The following is a 21,974-nucleotide window of genomic DNA, read 5'->3' on the forward strand; positions in this document are numbered from 1 at the left end:
CCCGAAACGGGAGAACTGACAGCAAGTCTCCAGTCTTCCCATCTTGGGCACCAGCAACGAAGCCAGGCCCCACAGCAGCCTCACCTGACGTAGAGGGAGCGCTTCTGGCTGGTCCGCAGAGAGCCAGACCCCGAGCTGACACTGCTGCTCATCATCTGCTCTCTCAAGTCGTGTATTTTGGCTTCAAAACGGCCGTATTCTGAGGAAAGGGGAAATGGCGGGTCAGCTCCACAAATGCTGTCACTGCAGAGTATCAGGTTCCGGAGCGCCCCAAATCTTAGACTTTTGGAACAACTCTGCCATTAACCCCCGGTGCTCCTTTGAAACACATTATCCTTTCAACCTCCTAATATTTCAAAAACAATGTGGAACAACTCATTTGCACTCTCTCTTGCTCATGCAAACACACACACACAGACACACACAGAGGGACACTGCAAGGCTACACAAATTTGCTCTAGAAATTGGATCTGTTTGATCTATGTCTACTCCTACTCTGGTGAGCATTCAATTAAGAAAATTTGAAAACAAAATCATAAATTATCGCAAAGATGCTTTTTCAGGAGGCAAGTGGACTTTCTTGTGTTTCTTTGAAGACGTTTGGCTTCTCCTCCAAGAAGCTTCTTCAGCTCTGACTGGAGGGTGGGGCTGAAGAAGAAGCTTCCTGGAGGAGAAGTGAAACGTCTTCAAAGAAAAACAAGGAAGTCCAGTTGCCTCCTGAAAAAGCATCTTCGGAATAACTATTATTATTATTATTATTTATTAAATTTTTATACCGCCCTTCTCCCGAAGGACTCAGGGCGGTGTACAGGGCAATAAATATCAGAATATAAATACAAAAGTTAAAAAAGAGGTTAAAAAGAATTAAATAATTATGCCCAATATAATACAATAATTAAAACTATGTTAAAATTAGATCCAACCCTAAACCCATCAGACCAGGCCAGATTGTTCAAATAGATAAGTTTTTAAATCACGCCGGAAGGAGCGAAGGTCGGGGGACGTCCGGAGCTCAACCGGCCAGCGGTTCCATAGGTCTGGCGCACCCACAGAGAACGCTCTCCCCCTGGGGGCCACCAGTCGACATTCTCTGATCGGAGGCACCCTGAGGAGACCCTCTCTGTGAGAGCGCAGTGGACGGAGGGAGGTTGATGCCGGCAGCAGGTGCTGCCGTAGGTAATCCGGACCCATGCCATGTAGGGCTTTATGGGTCATTACCAGCACCTTGAATCTCACCCGGAGGGCAACTGGCAGCCAATGCAGCTCGCGGAGCAGAGGTGTAACATGGGAGTATTGGGAGACTCCCAACACCACTTGCGCGGCTGCATTCTGCACCAGTTGAAGCCTCCGAGTGGTCCTCAAGGGCAGCCCCATGTAGAGAGCGTTGCAGTAGTCCAAACGAGAGGTCACGAGCGCATGAGTGACTGTACGCAAGGCATCCCGGTCTAGATAGGGCCGCAACTGGCGCACCAGGCGAACCTGGGCGAAGGCCCCCCTAGTCACAGCTCCTATATGATCTTCTAAGGAGAGCTGTGAATCTAGAAGGACCCCCAAGTTGCGAGCCCGATCTGCGGGGGGTAATAGCTCACCCCCCATATTAAGAGATGGAATATTCTGCGTTTCCCGAGATGCCAACACGCACAGCCACTCAGTCTTGTCAGGGTTGAGCTGAAGCCTGTTCCTCCCCATCCAGACCCGGACCGCCTCCAGGCAACGGGACATCATGTCGAGGGCATCACTGGGGTGGTTTGGGGTTGAAATAAAAAGCTGAGTATCATCAGCGTACTGATGATAACCAACTCCAAAACCACGAATGATCTCACCCAGAGGCTTCATGTAGATGTTGAACAGGAGAGGCGAGAGGACCGATCCCTGAGGAACTCCACAAACAAGGGGCCTCAAGGTTGACCTCTGCCCTCCTGCCAACACCGACTTCGAACGCCCCAGAAGGTAGGAGGAGAACCACTGAAGAACTTGTGCCTCCCACTCCCAACCCCCTGAGGCGCCGCAGCAAGATACCATGGTCGATGGTATCAAAAGCCGCTGAGAGGTCTAACAGGACTAGGACAGAGGAACAACCCGTCCCAAGCCCGCCAGAGATCATTCACCAGCGTGACCAATGCCGTCTCTGTGGTGTACCCGGGCCTGAAACCCGATTGGTACGGGTCTAGATAATCAGCTTCCTCCAAGAACAAAGGGAGCTGATGCGCCACCACGCTCTCAACAACCTTCGCAAGAAAGCGAAGGTTGGAGACCGGACGAAAGTTATTTAATACAGCTGGGTCCAGGGCAGGCTTCTTGAGGAGGGGTCTCACCACCGCCTCCTTCAAGGCGGTGGGAAAACTACCCTCCCTCAAAGAAGCAGTTATCACTGCCTGGAGCCAGCCTTGTGTCCCATCCCGGGCTGCATAAACCAGCCAGGAGGGGCACGGGTCCAACAAACACGTGGTGGAGCTCAGCTTCCCCATGATCCTGTCCACATCTTTGGGAGTCACAGGATCAAACTCCTCCCAGATAATATCAACAAGACTGCCCTCATCCTCACCGTCAGACTCTGCCCAGTCAGAGTCCAAACCGGTCTGAATCCGAGCGATTTTGTCCGACAGCTGTTGACTAAACTCCTCGGCACGACCCTGCAAGGGCTCCTCCCTCACCTCCTGATTAAGGAGGGAGCGAGTTACCCTAAACAGGGCGGCCGGGCGATTATCTGCGGACGCGATGAGGGCGGCAAAGTGATTAGACCTTGCCGTCCTCATCGCCGCGAGGTAAGATCTCGTGAAAGACCTTAGTCGCAACCGGTCAGATTCAGATCGGCTGGATCTCCAACAGCTCTCTAGGCCCCGTCTCCGACGCTTCATCTCCCGGAGCTCCATGGAAAACCATGGTGCCCATTGGGATCTGCGCCGGGGGGATCCAAGCACCGCCTGGAACCGCTCAGGGTCCATTAAGCGCCTAGGGCGGAACCATCTCGTTGGTTCAACCACCCCACGACGGGGAGTGGCAAAACGGAAGACCAACCGCAGGAGGTGATGATCGGTCCACGACAGGGGCATAACAATTGGAGAACCTCCACCAAGATCATCTAACCACCGTCCAGATAGGAAAACCAAATCGAGCGTGTGGCCCCCCCCATGAGTTGGACCCTAAATAACTTGCGTCAGGTCCATGGCCGTCATGGAAGCCATGAACTCCCGAGCTAACTCAGATGATCCCCCCAGGGATGGTAGATTAAATTCACCCAAAACCATAAGTTTGGGGAACTCAATCACCAACCCTGAGAGGATATCGAGAAGCTCAGGCAGGGCTGCTGCCGCGCGACTAGACGAAAAGTACACCAGCAGCAGGCCCACCTGAGCTCTAGGGCCACATCTCAGGAGGAGAGACTCACACCTGTCTATTTGGACAACGGTGGCCTCCCGCGGACATAAGGTCTCCCTCACAACTACCGCCACTCCACCACCCCTACCCTGAGCTCGAGGCTGGTGCAGCACCCGGAAACCCAATGGACAAAGATCAACCAGAGGGACACCGCCCTCTGGGCCCAACCAGGTCTCCGTGATGCAAGCCAGGTCTGCATGCTCCTCCTCGATCAAATCACGTATAAGAGGAGCCTTATTGGCTACGGACCTGGCATTAAAATACACGAGCCTGAGCTCAGGAGGCTGCTCATCCTCGCTCCCGGAACCATAGGCTGAAATCAGGGGGTCGGAGCGCATCACCGCACGGAGACAGCGGGGACGCACTCCCGGATATAGATATGGCCCCGTTCGTACGCCTGCTGCCATTCCCTACCGCCTATGACCTGGATGACTGAGAATCTCCGTAGAAAAAATCATAAATTGATAAAAGCAATTAAACAAGAGATTAACAGATTCAATTAACAACAAAGCCAGTGCCAAAACAATCTGTCTTGTCCAGGGCTGGGAGAGAGCATGGGCCTCCCCCCCCCACACACACCTCCTGCTGGATTGTGAGGCCCTGCGTTCGGTCATCTTGCGTTTGGACTACTGCAATGCACTCTCCGTGGGGCTGCCCTTGAAGAGTGGTCGGAAGCTAATGCTGGCAGGGTCAGTTTTAGGGGCCCTCCGGATGGCCCACGGGCACCGCAACTGTGCAAACTGCACCGGCTGCCAGTCTGCTCCAAGGCCCAGCCCAAGGGGTGGGTCGTTACCTTTGAAGCCCTCGACGGGAGAGGTCCCAGGCTATCCGAGGAAGCACCTCACCCCGTGAGACTGGCCTGTCCCCCTTGCTCGACCAGAAAGGGTACGCCGTGGACCCCACCAGCTGAGGAATTTTGACCAAGGTCCTTGCTTAATGACCACTGGTTTAGCATTCAAAGATACAACAGTGCTGAACAAGTGATACTTATAACTGGTCCTCCAATTTCTGCCTGTCCCAGCTACCCGGCGCTCAGGTGATCGTGATGTGGGCATCTGATGACTGGTTCGCACTTACGACAGCCGCAGTGTCCCAGGGTCATCTGACAGCCATCCGCCACCTCTCCCACCGAGCAGGGGAAGCTGGCAGGGAAGGTGGCCAGTTGCTCTGGTCAGTCCCTTGCACCCTCCCCCACCCCGCAGCAGCCACCTGTCCCCCCGGCGCTCCCGGCTTGCCTCATATGCCCCACCTCCGGGAACTGGTTTAATGACCTGTGGTTCTCACTTAACAACGGCAGTCCGGACTGCCATCGTTCAGAAACGTGGTCAAATGACATCAGGTCTTAACAACCTCTGACATAAATTCTGGTTCCGTTCACGGTCATTAACTGAGGATTAGACTAGGGAATGCAGAGTCATTTCCCACAGAGCCAGATTCCCATTCTGAAGAGTATCCCAGAATGAAGCCATAACAGGTTATTAGGCATTTTGTTTTTAAAACGTTACAAACTAGGCCATCTCAATTTGTGACCCTGGGTAGGGGTCTACATTTTTTTAAAAAAGGAAGAGAAGGAAATCAACACAAGGAAGCAAAAGGCAAGAGGTAAGGAAAGTCCGTTTGAGGTTGGGGATAACGCAGAGGCGCATCTGGGCCCACAGGTGGGGGGGAGGGGGGAGCCAGGTCTGCCAAAAGGACTAAGAGGCTCAGAGCCATCACAATTGCAGAATGCCCCTGGGGGGGGGGACGCAGGCGGGGACCACCTCAGGTCCCCCCAGATGGCGCTGCTTCAGAGGGGGCAGCCTCCCCACCCCCACTCCCCCCCAGTGTGACCTCTTCCTGGCGTCTTGCATCAACTGCACCGATGCTGGGGGACTGGAGGGCACCTTCCACCTGCTCAGGTGCAGGTTTGAAAAGGGACCAGGACAGTATTTGTGCTGCTTGGGGGTTCTGTGTGGCCACAATTCATTTAAAATTTAATTGTATAAAGTGTTAAACAAAAAGGCAAGAGAAGAAACGACGGATGGAAACTGACCAGGGAGAGAAGCAACCTGGTACTAAGGAGAAACTGCCTGACAGTGAGGTCAATCAACCAGTGGAACGGAAGTTGCCTCCAGAAGTTGTGGCTGCTCCATCACTGGAGGCTTTGAAGAGGAGACGGGACAGCCGTCTGTCCGGAACGGTATAGGGTTTCCTGCCTGAGCAGGGGAGTTGGACTAGAAGACCTCCGAGGCCCCTTCCAACTCTTATTCTACTATTGTGTACTCCCTACCCTTTGTACTCGTGGGGGGAGCACCGTACTGTGCCTTGACAAAGTCATCGGTGAAACAAAGGTGTAATTCGTATCTTCAGCATCGCCATCATCACGGCAGGCAACCCAGACACTCTCAGCCTCTCGGCTTCCATTCTAAGAAGGGGCTTCCCCAGAGAAAAGGGGCTTCACTTGCCTTCGGGACGATACTGAGCTACGATAGTGACCGACTGACCGGCGTTTTTCAGGGCAGCAGCTGCCTCTTCGTGGGTTGCGGCTTTGAGGTCCACACCATTTACCTGAAAAGCAACACAAATGAACCGTCGCTCACATCAGGACACACCAAACTGACCAGCCTGGAACCTGACCGGGCTGCCTGCCGGTGGATCACAAAGGCCTCCCTCCCTCCCCTGTCCCTGCTGCTCTCCTTGCCAGGCAGAGGCCCACACGGCCCGGGGGGGGGCTCTTGCCAAGAAGACCCCACGTGGCCCAAGGAGACCCAACGGCTGCTCACCTCGGCAGGGTCTTACCGAAATGATGCGGTCTCCTTTCCTGAGCTCCCCGCTGAGGTCTGCAGGCCCACCAGCAAGGATGAAGGAGACGAAAATCCCCTCCCCGTCCTCTCCCCCCACGATGTTGAAGCCAAGCCCCGTGGAGCCCCGATGCAGCACCAGCTTCCGTGGCTCCCTAAAAGGAGAAACAAATTGGAGCCACTGCGGCAGGGGATCCTGATCTGGGCACCCGGCCTCTGCCTCGCAGTTGTGATATCGCAGAGTCCCACGGATCACCCTTGGCGACCTTCACCGTCGGCTTCTGACGAGCAAAGCTAGTGAGGAAGCCATGGGAGATCCCCAATGGGGACCACGCGGCTGCCGGGTGCTGCGACCGGGCCAAGATTTGTCCAACGGCAGCACCTGGAACCGCCGCAAATGCCTTCGTAAGATGGCACGGCCCTGCGACCTCGCTCCTTACGACCGGGGCCACTCAGGGACAGAGTGTGATGGAAAGTGCAGCTGGAGGAGGAGTGGGGAGGAGGCAGCCCCTTCCACAGAGGGGCCCAAGCCGAGAGGCTGCCCGGTCCTGGCCTGGACGGGGAGGGAAGAAGAGGTTTAGGGTAACCCCAGCCTAGAATCTCCCAGGGTAGATCTGTTAGATCAGAAGGTTACAGCCAGGATCTGTCCACAAAGGGTAAGGCAATAAAGATCTGAACTCGAGTGGCTCCCACTGCGTCCTGTCTGGGGCTTGTGCTTGACAGTAAGCGAGGACCACCTGCCCTTCATTTTGATGTCAACCCACTAAGTTGCATTATAGGAATATTCTAGAGTATCCTAGAAGGGACCCAAGAAGAAGAGTTTCCACTAAGAGAAGTCATCCACAATTTGGTACTAGCAAGATTCTCCTGAGAAATATATATATATATATATATATATATATATATATATATATATATATATATATATATATATATATATATATATATATATATATATATATATATATATATATATATATATATATATATATATATATATATATATATATATATATATATATAAAAAGCATTAAAAAAACGTATGAACGAGACTTCCACCACGACACCCCCCCCCCCCGAGCAGAAAGTGTATCTTTTGGCTGGATCCATCACACGCCACACGGCTCCTATTGCAGGTATTCTGGCCAGGCTTTTTCTGGCTTCTTTCCAGGTTATCCCTTGGACCCGATCTACGCTCCTGCTTATCCGATTCAACTAGACGCGTTAGACCCCCGTCCAACTGCGGACAACTCTGCCCAGCTGCCCAGCTCTCACATCCGGGCTGCTGATCCTGGATCTCCCTTCCCACTCTCGCTGGTCAGCCCCCCCCCATTGTTCTTCTTCCGTCAAAGCCGAAGGGGGCAATGGTGGGGGAGGGGTCAACGGTGGGGGGGGCAGAGGGAGACGTTCTACAGCCAACCTTGGAAGAAGCTGCCAGGATGCCCAGCACAAACCCTCCTGCCACCCAACCATTAGCAGGTGCCGCCTCCGGGCTTCCTTGCGGTCATTTCCACACCACAGTTGAGGAGGAGGAAGAGTGTGGGCCGTGAGGGAGGAAAAAAAAGTCCCCACCGGAGCTGTACTTTATTACAGGTAGTTCTCAAGTTATGGCCACACCGGGGGCCAATGCTTCAGTCATTAAATCGTGACAGTCGTTAAGTCAAGGCACCCATGGAACCAGATGTGATTTATGACTATTTGGTGGCAGTCTTTAAATGAATCACATAGTTTTAAGTCCGAATCGTGCAACACTTAGACAAATCATACAGTTCTAAAACTGAAATGGTTCTCTGGAAACTGGCAAAAAATATTGCAAATCGCACAAGCCCACACCACACCGCAACAAGTCGTAAATATGAGCCAGCTGTCAAACGTGGGAAATGCAGTTGTGTGGCTGTGGGGGAAGGCAGATTTTGTGACAGCTGGAAGTGCTGTACCAGCCGTGAAGCATCCCTGCCGGGCACTTACGGTCGTACGTCAAGGACTACCTGCGAAGCTTTGCTTGGCCCAACGAGGGCCTTTCTTCGGTGCACTGACAGCCGCTCTCAGCCAGGCGCCCATCGTCCCCTTTGGGGTGCGCTGCTCTGCTGGCCCTTCTCTTCCAGGAGCTTGTCCACTTCCCTCCATCCCTCCCCCGCAAGTGCTCAGCACCCCCCCCAGTAAGATGTTGCATCAGTGGCTGCAGAGACGCAGCTTCCTCCTACCTGGCGGTCTTGTCTTCTCCCAGCACTGCCTTAGGAGCAGGCGAGTATCTCCCTGTGGAGGCTGGTGGCAAAGGCTGGCCCAGGTAGCCTGACGGGCTGACGTGGTTCTCCGCAGGCTGAGAGTAAGCTGAGGAGGAGGAGGAGGAAGAGAGGCAGGTCAGTCAGAAGAAGGTGCCGTCTGCTGCCATCTCGGCTCTGATGCTCCCTCCAGGCCAGTCACGGCTGAAAACTGGAGGGCCCAAGAACGAGCCTTGTGGGAGAGGAGCCCCAAAGAGGAGCCACTGCGAAGTGCCCAGACGGCTAAGGTCTGACCTGCCGTGTCTCCCTTAACGCCGGGGCATGTCCCCAGGCCCACCTGCTGCCGCCTGACTCAAAGGAGGGGCTCCCACCCAGATGGGAGGGGGGAGGGCGGAATGAAAGGGGGGAGAGCTGGTTCCCTCTCCCAGCCCCAGTCGGCTGCCATTCCTTGGCCCTTTCGCCTTCGGCACTGAGGCGGCCACGAAGGAAGCCAGGCACTGGCCGCCTGATCCAATACCGGGAGCCAGACTGTCCGACCACAGAGTGCCGAGCGGAGACTCCACTGGGTCTAGGAGTCCCTGCCCTCCTTGGGGCCAGGTAGGGCAACAGACCTCAGTGCTCAGGAAGGCGCTGACCACTGAATCCTAAAAGTCACCGCAGTGCTCGACGAGAAAAAATTCATCTACCTACAGTGCCGACTGCAGAAATCAAGCTCCGCCCTCCTCCCCGCCCCCCCAACGGTGATAGCTTCGTTTGTTTGGTGTGGGAAACTTTGGGAAAAAAGCTGAACCTGCAGATGAGGCAGATCCTGGTGAAGAATCTCAAAATGGGGGCAGAGCACTTTTTAAAGAGGCCCACAGGAGAAAGATAACAAGTGCTGGACAGCATCTAATTCAAAAGGATGACACTCTTTCAGAAAATGCTCTTGGACCAGGCCATGGGTGCAAGGAGCTCGTGGGTGGCCAAAGCCACCCAAAGATGGAAGAAGGGGGAGGGGAAAAAAACACCCAGGGGAAGTAATTGGACTGTCAAATGACCAAGGAATGAAACTCTGGCTGAGCGAGGATCTGGAGGCCACAGATAAAGCGAAGCCAGCTCCAGCACTCAGACGGTTCTGGGTTCAGAGAAGCCGCTGAAGCTGAACCGGTGGAACGTCAGCCTTGGGAGACACCTTGAAGCTGGTCGAAGCGGTCAGGTGATGGGCTGCTCCCTCCAAGGCTCGGACAGGGTGGAGAGGAGAGCAGAGCAACGAGGCTCAACGAGGCTCCTTCGGTTCCACTTGCCAAGCTACGAAGGTTGCTTGCGCTAGGACAGCCACGCCGCTCCTAGCTTGCCAACAGTTCCGAGGGGGGAGGGGAAAGCATGGAATGCACAGCTGGTTTCTATCTGCATGGGAAGCAAGGGCGCAGGAGAGACCCTTTTCTCGTAACATCTGCCTGAAGAACTAATTGGACATTGTGCCCTGAACCGTCAGAGAGGGGAGGGAAGGTTTTACTCTTTTAATTATCTTTCTGGCGCCAAATTGCCAGAGCTGGTTTTCTATTCATTAGTGCCGGTATGCTGTGCTCAATAAAGTTTTGCATTAGAGACTGGAAGGTCTCAGGTGTGCTTACTTCGTTGGGATCATCAGCCAGAACCTTGACCCCAGCAGCAGTCACCCTGCATTGGGCCCTGCTCCCCACAAAGGAGACGCTTTGTGGGTCCAGATGTGCTGGGTCCTTGCCTCCTGCTCAAGCAGCAGGTGGGCAGCTTCAGCTGGTGTGCCAGGTGTTACGCTGGCAGGTCAACCCAGGATGCCTTGGCAATGTTCATTCACGTCTCGACCACCACTCAGTTAATGGTAATGAGCTTTACCTGGGGCTGCCTTTGAGAATGACCCCAAAATTACAGCCGGCACAATCTCACCCGTAGAAAATAACGCCAATTTTAAAGTTCCAGGTAGTCCTCACTTTCCGACTGCGACTAGAACTGGCAACTCTCGTTAAGCAAAGTGGTTGTAAATGGAACAATCATGCAACAGCACCCAACTTACGATGGCAGTTGCGGCTGCAGTCCTTTAATGAACTACCCATGATCACGTGATTGCGACCTGCAACTTCCTGACAGCCTCTTCATTGACTTTGGTTGTCGGAAAGCGGCTGCGAAGGTCACAAATCTCAATCACGAGTGGCAGGATTGTGACTATTTTAAAGGCACCCTGGTTGCCAGGGGCCCGAATTGCTACGATGTGACTGCAGGGAGGCTGCAACACCCACAACTTCAAAGACTGGCCATAGATATGCTTATTTAGCACTGTTGTAACTTCAAACAATCACTGAACGAGCAGTCAGTAAGTGAGGACTGCCCATATTGTAGTGGTTAGCACCTGGCATCCAAGTGCAATTCAAAGTCCTGATTGTGACCTCGAAGGCCTCACCCAGAACCGACGCACAGCAGGAACAAACCCCGTCAGAACTGGAGCCCCTTGTCCGTGTTTAGAGAGGGCCCCCCGGGGGTCCCCTTTGTGCACCCCCTCATGGGGTATGTGGCCCCACCCTTTGGAGGCCTCTCCCACCAGCGATACCCTACGTGCGTCCTGCAAACAAGTCAAAAATCTTATTTCCATGCCTTTGCCCTAAGATGAACGTGGCCTCTGCACTCATTTTTGTTACATAACTTTTTGTTCTTTATTGTTGATCACTCGGAGCTCTTAGGAATGGGGAAAGTTTTGAATTATGTTAAGCAAACAAATTATTTAACTCAGAAAATTACACATGGTAATGACGCCATTTTGGGAGTGAAGTGTTAGATGTCTCCCACCCTTTGCAGAGAGGCTCTTCTTCCCTTCCGGCATTTTCCCGCAGGTTTGCAAGTGGCCAGACTCCTCCTCCTCCTCCTCCGTCCGTTTGCCATCCTTTGGCTCAAGCACCCATGCAGATCTTTCCCCCCCCCTTTCTCTTCACTTACTGTATCTTACCAACATTATGCACGGTTCTGCTACACTGGGGCATCAAGAAATAAAAACGCTATTTATTTTTACACGAAAATTGTTGGCACACATAACAAAAGGTCAGCAAAGGAAAAGGAGAGAAAAGATGCTTTTAGTTAATTCTTCTCTAATAAAGAACAGCCATCCCAAACTCAGACTTACAGCCAGTGATCTCAGGAGGTCCGTAAGCATCGTTTATGAACATGCTGGTGGGCTTTGCAAGTTTCAGATAGACAAAATCAGACGTGTTCTTTAAAGCAGCCACCGCTTCTTCGTGGGTCACTTCTTCTAAGCAAACACTGTTCACCTGGAGGAGGGAAAATGCAAAATAAACGTAGCCCTGGAAGGAAACAGACCTTCCCTGAGAATCACTCCTTGTGTTCCGTATCATGAGACGCTGGCGCAGGCAGAAGTCGGGCTTTTGCCCAGGAAGTCCCCCCAGATTGCTGCGGTGACTGATGCAAAACACTATGACAATAAAAATACAGAAAGTGGCTTTTGAAGAGTGGAAGCAGAAACAGCCACCCTATCAACGATGTCAGTAACGATGTCCATTTCTATGAATAGACTGTGCCCAAAAGAAGTTATTGAAGAAATCTCAACAGTAAAACAAGTTTTATCTGACAAGAAAAAAGTGGATTTATAATTGAGAGACCAAGAGAATGATTTAGAAAAGGGTATTTCACTGGGCCTAGAAAAGAAACTGGCTGATGCTTCAAAATTTGAGAGAGGAAAACAAATGACAAACCAAGAAAGGTTTTTTTTTCTTTTTAACGACCCTGTAATCCCTTGCGTCGGGGTGGAATCGCAGCAACTGAATGGAGCTGAGAGTTTACTGGCTGAATGCCCTTCCTGACACCTTCAGAGCTCACAGCAGATATTTTCTCTTTGCACCCAGAGAGAGAAGCATCTGCCACTTCCTAGGATCCAACTGACAGCTGCTCAGACAAACCAAGAGAGTGGCCTAGTTCATTTTTTCCCTATTGGATTTACAGGAGAGACTTATTAAAGTCTAGAAAAAAAGTGTGCGTAATGGGACCACAAAGTGAAGTGAAATCAACTCCTATGACTATATTTCAAGGAAGGCAATAAAATGAAATAATATAAAATTGGTTTATTTGATCAAAGTTAAAACAACATACGTTACTACCTCTTGCTATCTTTATACACTTTCTGTTGACATCAAGACTGAAAAAATGTTTTATGGATTTGCTTATAGATAAGAAATGGGATATGGGATGAGGAGATAAATATTTATAAATTTAAAGGTGAAGAGATACTAAATTTATTTATACTTCTTGCGATGAAGTTGCTTCTTCACATATTTTTATTACATTCTTTTCTTTTTCTTCTTCCTTGCACTTTTTACTTCTTGTCTCTATTCTCTTTTAAATTTAGTTTGTATTAAATTTTACTATTACAATCAAAATTCTTTATTAAAAAATTTACACACACACACAGACACAGCTGGAGACACAAGACTATTCAGTTTCACACATTTAGCTTTCGTTTGCCTCCTAAAGACTTCTCTGCCCTCTGGAATTGGTGTCTTGCTGCCTTGTATACTTGCCACAGCCAACCCGCCATGGGACAACTCGCCACAGGGCAATTCAACAATTCAAAATAAATTTTTAAAAACTGTTTTAATTTTCGTCATTCACATTTCATTTTGTTCCTTCTTTGACTGTTGTCCCGTGGCGAACTGGCCACGGTGACTTGTCCCGGACCCTTCTCCCTCTCCCCCCTCAGCAGAGCAAGGAGATTGGAGAGGAGGGGATATCCAGAGCCTACACATCAAAAGCAATGTGATCATGCCGGCAGTAGCAAAGGAGGAACTGCCTACAGAAACCGATTGCTTTTTTTTCCCTTTTCCCCACCTCACAGAGCAAAGATTGGAGAGATTTCAAGACAGCAATGCAAGCTGTTTGTGTTATGTGCCCATAGTATCTAGCCCCAAACTACTTATTCTCTTGCACTCCCTTCCTCTCCAATCTCTGTTTTGCAAGGAGGGGGAGGATAAAAACAACACAGGTTAGGCACAAGACAATGCTAACAGCGACCATGCAACTGGATGTAAATTGGCCATAAAGTCATTTTTTTCAGCACCGCTGTAACTTTGGTCGTTGAACAAGTGGTCAATAAACGAGGACTATGTTTAAATACAACGCAAAAGACACAGTGATAGTGACTAACTTGGGTGGCTTAAGAAGGGGACTCAAAAGGCTCTTTCGAATGCCATGATTTTCAGGGTTCACTGTTACCCCTAGACAGGGAGCTGGAAGCCTCCGGACACCCCTTGTAGAGGAAAGGTGGGGGAGGGGTACATCTATGGCTCCTGGCAGAAAAACAAACCTTGTCTGGATTAAGACGGGCCCTGACCTGGCCCAGCAACATTGTTATAGGCGTATACTAAAGGCCACCCAACCAAGCAGAAGAAATAGATGAACTCTTTGCTAATCAATTAACAAATCTATGTAGGAAACATACCAAAGTAGTAATGGGAGACTTTAACTACCCTATCAACAGGGAGACAAACTTTGCAGCAAGTGGGAGATCAAACAGATTCCTAACCAACCTAGCTGACAACTGTCATCGAAAAGGTAAAGGAGGGAACTAGAGGAAAAGCTATTAGACCTAATTCTTACTAATCGAGAAGTAATAGAGGGAGTTGAAATTGCCAGAACTTTGGGTAATTTTCAATATAATGCAAACAGAAACCATAGAATATAGTCTAACCAGCGTCTTAAACTTCAAAAGAGTTCTAACAAACTCAAAGAGAGTCTAGGAAAATTCCATGGATAAAAATCCTAAAGGGGAAAACAACTCAAGAAGCATGGGAAACTCTGAAAAATATGATCATAAAAGCCTAGTCCAGCACAATACCACTGGAAAAAAAAACAAGAAATCCAAGAAGAGACCAGTACGGTTGCACAAAGATCTCTCTGATAAACCGCAAGACAAAAAGGACAATTACAAAAAATGGAAAGAGGGATACATAACCAAGGCAGAATATCAGCACAGCCCGAATCTGCAAAGATGAAGTCAGGAATGCAAAGGCTCAGAATGAATTAAGACTTGCAACAAAAGTCAAAGATAATAAAAAAAAAGTTTATTTCAACATATAAATTACAAGAAAAAAGTCAAGGAAACAGTAGGTCCGCTTAAGAGAGAAGATGGCAAGGAAGTAACAGGTAGCAGAGAGAAAGCAGAGCTGCTTAATTCATTCTTTGCATGAGACTTCACGCAAAAAGAAACTATAGCCCAACCTACCAAAAACCTAACAGTAAAAGACAGACTAGAAATAAAAATTACAATAAGCAAGAAAATGATTAGAGAACACCTATCTGATCTTGAGAAAGGCAAGGCTAGATGAATCAAAAATTGGAATTAAGATTGCCGGGAGAAACATCAACAACCTAAGATATGCAGATGATACCACTCTAATGGCAGAAAGTGAAGAGGAACTAAAGAGCCTCTTGTTGTGGGTGAAGAAGCAGAGTGCAAAAGTTGGGTTGAAACTTAACATTAAGAAAACCAAGATCATGGCATCCGGCCCTCTCAATTCCTGGCAAATAGATGGGGAAGAAATGGAGGTAGGGACAGATTTTATTTTCCTGTGCTCCAAGATCACCGCAGATGGGGACTGCAGCCAAGAAATTAAAAGACGCTTGCTCCTTGGGACGAAAGCCATGGCAAATCCAGACAGCACACTAAAAAGCAGAGACATCACCCTGCCAACAAAAGTGTGCATAGTCAAGGCTATGGTCTTCCCAGTTGCAATGTATGGCTGTGAAAGTTGGACCATAAGAAAGGCTGAGCGCCAAAGAATTGAGGCCTTTGAACTATGGTGCTGGAGAAGACTCCTGCAAGTCCCTTGGACTGCAAGGCGATCAAACCGGTCAGTCCTACAGGAGATCAACCCTGACTGCTCTTTAGAAGGCCAGATCCTGAAGCTAAAACTCAAATACTTTGGCCACCTAATGAGAAGGAAGGACTCACTGGAGAAGAGCCTAATGCTGGGAAAGGTGGAGGGCAAGAGAAGAAGGGGACGACAGAGAATGAGGTGGCTGGATGGAGTCACTGAAGCAGTAGGCGTGAGCTTAAATGGACTCCAGAAGATGGTAGAGGACAGGAAGGCCTGGAGGAACGTTGTCCATGGGGCCGCGATGGGTCAGACACGACTTTGCAACTAACAACAACAATCTGATCTTGATGAATATAAATCAACTGGACCTGATGGATTACATCCCAGATTTCTGAAGGAGGTGGCAGAACCATTGTACCATATGTTTCAAAAATCCTGGAACATCAGGATTGGAGAAGAGCTGGTGTGCTTCCCATCTTCAAAAAAGGGGAAAAAACAGACCCAAGAAACTACACACCTAACATCTGCCCAACATCAGTCTAACATCAATACCTGGGAAGATACTGGAAAAAATAATCAAAAAACAGGTCTGTGAACATCTTGAAACAAATAAAAGTTATAACTAAAATCCAGCATGGGTTTCTTAAAAATAGATCATGCCAAACCAATCTTATTTCATTCTTTGATAAAGTAGACCAGCGAAATGCTGTGGACATAGTATACTTAGACTTCAGCAAGGCACTCGACACAGTTGACCACAACCTACTTCTTGGTAAGGTTGAAAAATGTGGGATAGACCAGGGGTCCCCAACCCCCAGTCCATGGACTGGTACTGGGCCATGGCATGCCACCAACCGGTCCGCATAAACAAGCAAAGCCCCATCCGTGGGATGCAGGCAGCACACAAAACCACGCACTCTGAAGTCCATGGAAAAACCTCTCTCCACGGAACCGTTCCTTGGTGCCCAAAAGGTTGGAGACTTCTGGGATAGACAGCATCACCACCAGATGGATCTGTATTAGGCCCAGGACTCTTCAATATCTTCATTAATGACTTAGATGAGGGAATAAAAGGGGAACCTATCAAATTTGCAGATGACACTAAACTGGCAGGAATAGCCAACACCCCAGAAGACAAGCTCAGGATCCAAAAAGATCTTGGCAGACTTGAACAATGGGCCATATCCAACAAAATGAGTTTCAATGTGGAGAAAAGCAAAGTTTTACAACTAGGCAGGAAAAACCAAGGTACAAGTACAGATTAGGCAAAACCTGGCTCAAAAACAATTAACTGTGAGAGGGACCTTGGAGTCCTAGTGGACAATCACTTAAATATAAGCTAGCAGTGTGCGGCAGCAACCAAAAAAGCTAATACAATCCTTAGGTGCATAAACAGAGGCATAGAATCAAAATCACGTAAAGTATTAGTACTGCTTCATAAAGCCTTTCTAAGGCCACACCTGGAATACAGCATCCAGTTTTGGTCACCACATTACAAAATAGATGTTGAGATTTTGGAAAAAGTGCAAAGGAGAGCAACTAAGACGATTAAAGGCCTGGAGACAAAAACATATGAAGAACGGTTGCAGGATTTGGGTTTGGCTAGTCTAGAGAAAAGAAGGACCAGGGGGCACATGATAGCAGTTTCCCAGTATTTGAGGGGCTGCCCCAAAGAAGAAGAGGGGGTCAATTTATTTTCCAAAGCACCAGAGGGCAGGACAAGAAATAATGGATGGAAACTAATCAGAGAGAGAAGCAACCTGGAACTAAGGAGAAATTTCCTAACAGTGAGGACAATTAACCCGTGGAACAGCTTGCCACCAGAAGTTCTTGGTGCTCCATCACTGGAGGTTTTTAAGAGGAGACTGGACAGTCACCTGTCTGAAATAGCATAGGGTCTCCTGCTTGAGAGGGGGGGGGAGTCAGATAAGAAGACCTCCAAGGTCCCTTCCAGCTCTATTCTGATTATGATTCTTGCGCAGAGGAGTGGGTGTAAGAGACAAATGCAAAGTTTCCCAGCAAACAAAATCAAATGCATAAATATAGGTTGTAGCTAGGGCAACAAACTTGTGAAAAAATTGTTGGTGCACAGCAGTTGCCTGGGAACTGAATGAGTGAGCCGTGTGATGAAGCTGCTGGAAAGGCAAATGCAGGTTTAGAATGCAAAAACAGAGGCATGATTTCCAAACTATAGAAAGTAATTATCCCACTTTATTTTGTCTTGGTCGCATTCATCTCAAGTAGAGTGCATGGTATCAATTTGAAGCAGCGATGAGAAGGGCAGCCCAGGGGATCAGCGTGCGGATTCACGTATGAGCGCAAGGGGTTATTAGACTTAACAGTCTAAAACACCCCGTCCAGCTCTATAATCCTCCTATGAAACCGTCGGAGAAAACTATATAGACAATGGAGCATCAATAGGCAGGTTATGCTCAGCTCTGCCCCTCATCTAGGATGGCTTGTGCCAGGCTCGGGGGGGGGGGGGGAGGCTTCCAAGTCCTCAAATGGAGCTGGGAAGAGATTCAGGAACAGAGGGGGGGGGGGCAAGGCAGAACACAGAACAGGAAGGAAGGAAGGAAAATAATATCAGGGGAGGGAGGTGAAACATGGAATTTGGAGTTTTTAGATTTGGCATTAACTGGGGACGCCTTGGTTACTGGCAGAGGGTGCTTTTGACCAGCTCTACTTGGTACTCCAACCGGCTAATCTCATTAATAACAACAACAATAATAATAATAATGTTGGAAGGGACCTTGGAGATCATCTAGTCCAACCCCCTGCTCAGGCAGGAAACCCTATACCACTTCAGGCAAATGGTTGTCCAGTCTCTTCTTAAAAACTTCCAGTGTTGGAGCATTCACCACTTCTGGAGGCAAGGAGTTCCACTGGTTGTCCTCACTGTCTTTGGAAAACAGCTTGACTGCCTCCTCTTTGTATCAGCCCCTGAGATACTGGAAGGCTGCTATCATGTCCCTCCTCGTCCTTCTCTTCGTTAAACTACTTAACCAATTCCAGCATCCGTTCCTTGTATGTTTTAGCCTCCAGTCCCCCTGTTGCTTTTCTGTACTCTTTCTAGTCTCAACATCTTTTTTACATCGTGGTGACCAAAACTGGATGCAGTATTCCAAGTGTGGCCTCACCAAGACCTTGCAAAGTGGTACTAGAACTTCACGTGACCTTGATTCTATCCCTCTGTTCATGCAGCCCAGCACCGTGTTGGCTTTTTTGGCAGCTGCAGCACACAATTCCAGACTTATTCAGTGAATATAATTGGTATGGCCCAGTTTCAATACTGGTTTATTTATTTTATTTATTTATTAAATTTTTATGCCACCTATCTCCCCTGCAAAGTGGCTCTGGGCGACTTCCAATGGGATACACAAGATTTAAGGCAGATTTTCTTTCCTGTAAAACTTACTCCAGACTCCTTCCTGCTCCAGGGCACCCCTTACGCTGCGCCTGAGTCTTCTGAGGTTGTCGGACGGGCCCCAGAGCGTCCCTAGCAAAGCTAAAAGAAGACAGAACTGCCCAAGGGAACAGTGGAAAAAGCCAAAATGAATATAAACTCACAGCCATCAACTTGTCTCCGATCTGGAGCCGTCCGTCCTTATGTGCAGCTCCGCCTTCGATGATTTTGGTGACGTAGATGCTGTTGTCCCCGGGGATGTGCTGGTTGCCAACACCCCCGGCGATGCTGAACCCGAGACCTGCTTCAGGAGAGCAAAGGCCATCAGCACCGCCCCCCCCCCGCACACGGGCTTCCGCTCCCTGGCAGGGAACCAGGACCCTCCCCTGGGACAGAAGGGAATCTGCCCAGAGGCTCCCCAGGGGGAACTGCAGGGTGGGACCCCAGCAGCTCTGCCACGCTGGTGAGGCGCCCGCTGGGACCCGGCCTGGGCTCCTCTCTTGGACGCCCCTCCGCCACCTCCAGGAAAGGGCACCTCTTGCGCGCAGGGCGGGAAAGGGGAGAACCCGCGCAAAACACCCTCTTTGCTGGGGCATCGCCCGGCAGGGGCCGCTCACAAACCTTTGGGCCCCTTCACCAGTTTTATGTCCACCACCCTTTCCGTGGCCTGCCTCCTCCTCTTGACGTACAGACGGACCACGGAGCCCGCCTCCTTCAAGGCCTCCACCGCTCTGCCGTGGGTCACATCGCGGACGTCTACCTCGTTCACACGTAAAATGCAGTCATTCACCCTGCGCGGGGAGGGGAGGGGTTTCCCAGACTCAGCACGTGCGCCTGTGCCTTGTGCCTGCATGTGTGGAGGGGAGCACAAATCTCCCAGGCGCAGATCTGCGTGCTTGACTGACTGGAGGACGATCAAACACGGAGCAAAGCAGCACTCTGGTCAACACAAGAGGCATTCCCCCCCCCTTTCTTTGGAGGACGGCCGTCCAAGCTGCTTGCTGTATGTCCAGCCGGAGTGGCCTCTGTCTGCCTCCACCCAGGACCACCCTCATCCCTCCCTCCCTGCTCTGCTAGTGCTTCCTTTGTCCGGGTGAATTTGTGCCAGTCACCCGGAGATGGTGAGTTCTAGTTCAGTCTCCCCTTTGGGGCTCCCCCCCCGCAATCAATGGGGAAGTTGGAAGGCAAAGGACAAAAGGCCGCTGCAATGCTTGGCTGCAGCCAGCCAATGGAAGGCCAGCCAGGAATGGCCGAAGAACTCGGACGAAGCTTGGTGGAGCAGTGGGCTAATGCCTCCTTAAGTAACACCAGCTGCCTGCAATTATTGCAGGTTCTCATCCCACCAGGCTCAAGGTTGACTCAGCCTTCCATCCTTCCGAGGTAGGTAAAATGAGGACCCAGATTGTTGGGGACAATAAGCTGACTTTGTAATAATGCTGCTTGGGGGGGGGGGTGAAAGCCCTAATAAGCAGGCATATACATAGAATGAAGGCTACTGCTAAGCACATTGATTTGTGCTTTAGATTGTAAGCCGCCCTGAGTCTTCGGAGAAGGGCGGGATATAAATGGGATTAAAAGAAAAAAGGCCCCGGCAGCCATGCCAGGGCCCCCCCGCCCCCCGAGGCAGGAGTTGTGAGCCTAGAAAGACCCCTTCGTGCCACACTCACGAAAAGCTGCCCTACTTCCATCCCACCTGCTTCATCGAACCATTTTTCTAAATCCCAAAACGCACAATAAACTTATTATCCCACAGTGACACCACCTTCTGTGCGTTTGTTTGTGGGTGGGTTCCCCAGCGGCACCCAGGCACTCCTCCGTGACCCACCGAATGGGAAAGGGGGCCCCTGCAAGACGCTTCTTTCCCCAGCACACAACGAAGCTATGTTCACACCCCTCCCATCACAATCTTGCCAAATGAAACACACACACACACACACACACACACCATATTCTGGCAATTGCTTCTTTTCCCTTCTGCAGCACAGCAATCATGACGCTCCCCCCGCCCCCCCCCAGGACCTGGGTGTGAACTCAGGGCTCCGGGCAAGGAATTCTCTGCATACGTCAAACAAGCCCCCTCCCCAGTAACTGGATAAAATGAATTTGGGGGGGGGGGGAAGAGAGGCTCTGCTTGCACAGACACACCTGAGCCAGCCCAACCTGGCCAAGGGGGAAGGAAGCCTGCGCCACTGGAACGACTGCCAAGCGCTGCTCGAGTCTCTGAAGGGCCGCTGGAATTTCTAAAGAAGGCCCAGAGAGCTGGGAAGGACCTCCGAGGGCCTCTGGCGAAGGTCCAGCCTCCCTCCGCCACCTGCCGCTGGCCCAGGGGAGGAGCTCCTCTCGGCCTCCTCCTCTTTTCTGGGACCCACCATTGCCTCCTTCCCCCCCCCCCCCGCTCTTAGCCTGCCCTCTGTGCCCTTTCTCTCCCCCCCCCCCCAGTAATCACGGTTTGCAAGAGCCGCGGAGGCAGCCTTTCGAAGGGAGCCGGGCTCCTCTGTGCTGGAGGACTCCCATTTCCGAAAAGGAAGAAAACGAATCGAGAACAGCAAGAAGGCAGGTTTAGTTCAGAGACAAACTGCGTGGCCTCTTCATCAGGCGATTTCTGCATCCGCTCTGAATATACGCTATCTCCTCCCCATCCGCTATATTCTACTTGGTTTCACTAGGCTACGTAGAAAGAATTTTTCCTAGGATGGAACCAGCATGGGCATTGGAAAACAGACTCTGGTAAAGAAAGCATTTTGTATATTCAATGGGAAGATTTCTGGCTTCTTCAGCTGGAAAACTTAGCTGTTCCCCACCCCCACCCCCAAGACAGATACACAAGGGCTGGTAACTGCTTTCTTTCTGCAAGCGAGCAGCCAAAGATCGTCAGTTCTTCTGCCCTCTCCTGGGGGGCTGTACCAGGGGCCCCCTCACTCTCTCAGCCTAGTGTTACTCAACACGGTCCGAAATGGGGCAGAAAGGAGGCAAATGACAGCTAAAGGAAATCTGGTCAGAGCAGAGCCACCCTGGGGCCAATTCCAGATGGGTGGGGTCTGCCTTCGCAGGAGAACCGCATGCAGACTCCCAGGGAGAGCCTGCTGCCGGGGGGGGGGGTGTTTCTGGGCTCCGTGCTGGGAAAGGCACGGAAACCGGAGCAGGCTCGGAGCAGGCTCAGCTGGGACGGTTTCCGGACTCCTCGGGCAGAACAACGAAAGCCTCTGGCTTCCTGCACAGGTTGAGCTGGGCACAAAGGGAGAGAGGGGGGGGGAGAGGGAGAGAGAGGGAGAGAGAGAGACAGACGGGCGACAGCAGCCCTCTGGGGAAACGAGGCTGCAGCGGTTCCCCTGAGACCGACAGCAGCCCAAGGGAC

General features: G+C 50.6%; 1 protein-coding gene across 11 annotated transcripts in view; it reads right to left on the reverse strand.

Annotated features, from left to right (window-relative positions):
- Positions 1 to 21,974, reverse strand: part of DLG1 (discs large MAGUK scaffold protein 1) — a 70,800-nt gene that overhangs the window by 29,040 nt on the left and 19,786 nt on the right. For 6 of the 11 annotated variants that reach the window (XM_081329322.1, XM_081329330.1, XM_081329329.1 and 3 more), the window contains 7 exons: positions 19,241 to 19,410; positions 18,784 to 18,920; positions 11,511 to 11,655; positions 8,363 to 8,489; positions 6,157 to 6,313; positions 5,823 to 5,925; positions 85 to 199 (listed from right to left, as the gene is read on the reverse strand). In XM_081329322.1, the coding sequence (XP_081185448.1) occupies positions 85 to 199; positions 5,823 to 5,925; positions 6,157 to 6,313; positions 8,363 to 8,489; positions 11,511 to 11,655; positions 18,784 to 18,920; positions 19,241 to 19,410 (954 nt within the window). Of the gene's footprint in view, positions 1 to 84; positions 200 to 5,822; positions 5,926 to 6,156; positions 6,314 to 8,362; positions 8,490 to 11,510; positions 11,656 to 18,783; positions 18,924 to 19,240; positions 19,411 to 21,974 lie in introns of all 11 variants that reach the window. The other 5 variants (XM_081329321.1, XM_081329328.1, XM_081329326.1 and 2 more) reach the window with 1 other exon arrangement.

The sequence above is a fragment of the Vipera berus genome (genome assembly GCF_964194415.1).
Source record: "Vipera berus genome assembly, chromosome: 5".
Classification (NCBI taxonomy): Eukaryota; Metazoa; Chordata; class Lepidosauria; order Squamata; family Viperidae; genus Vipera; species Vipera berus.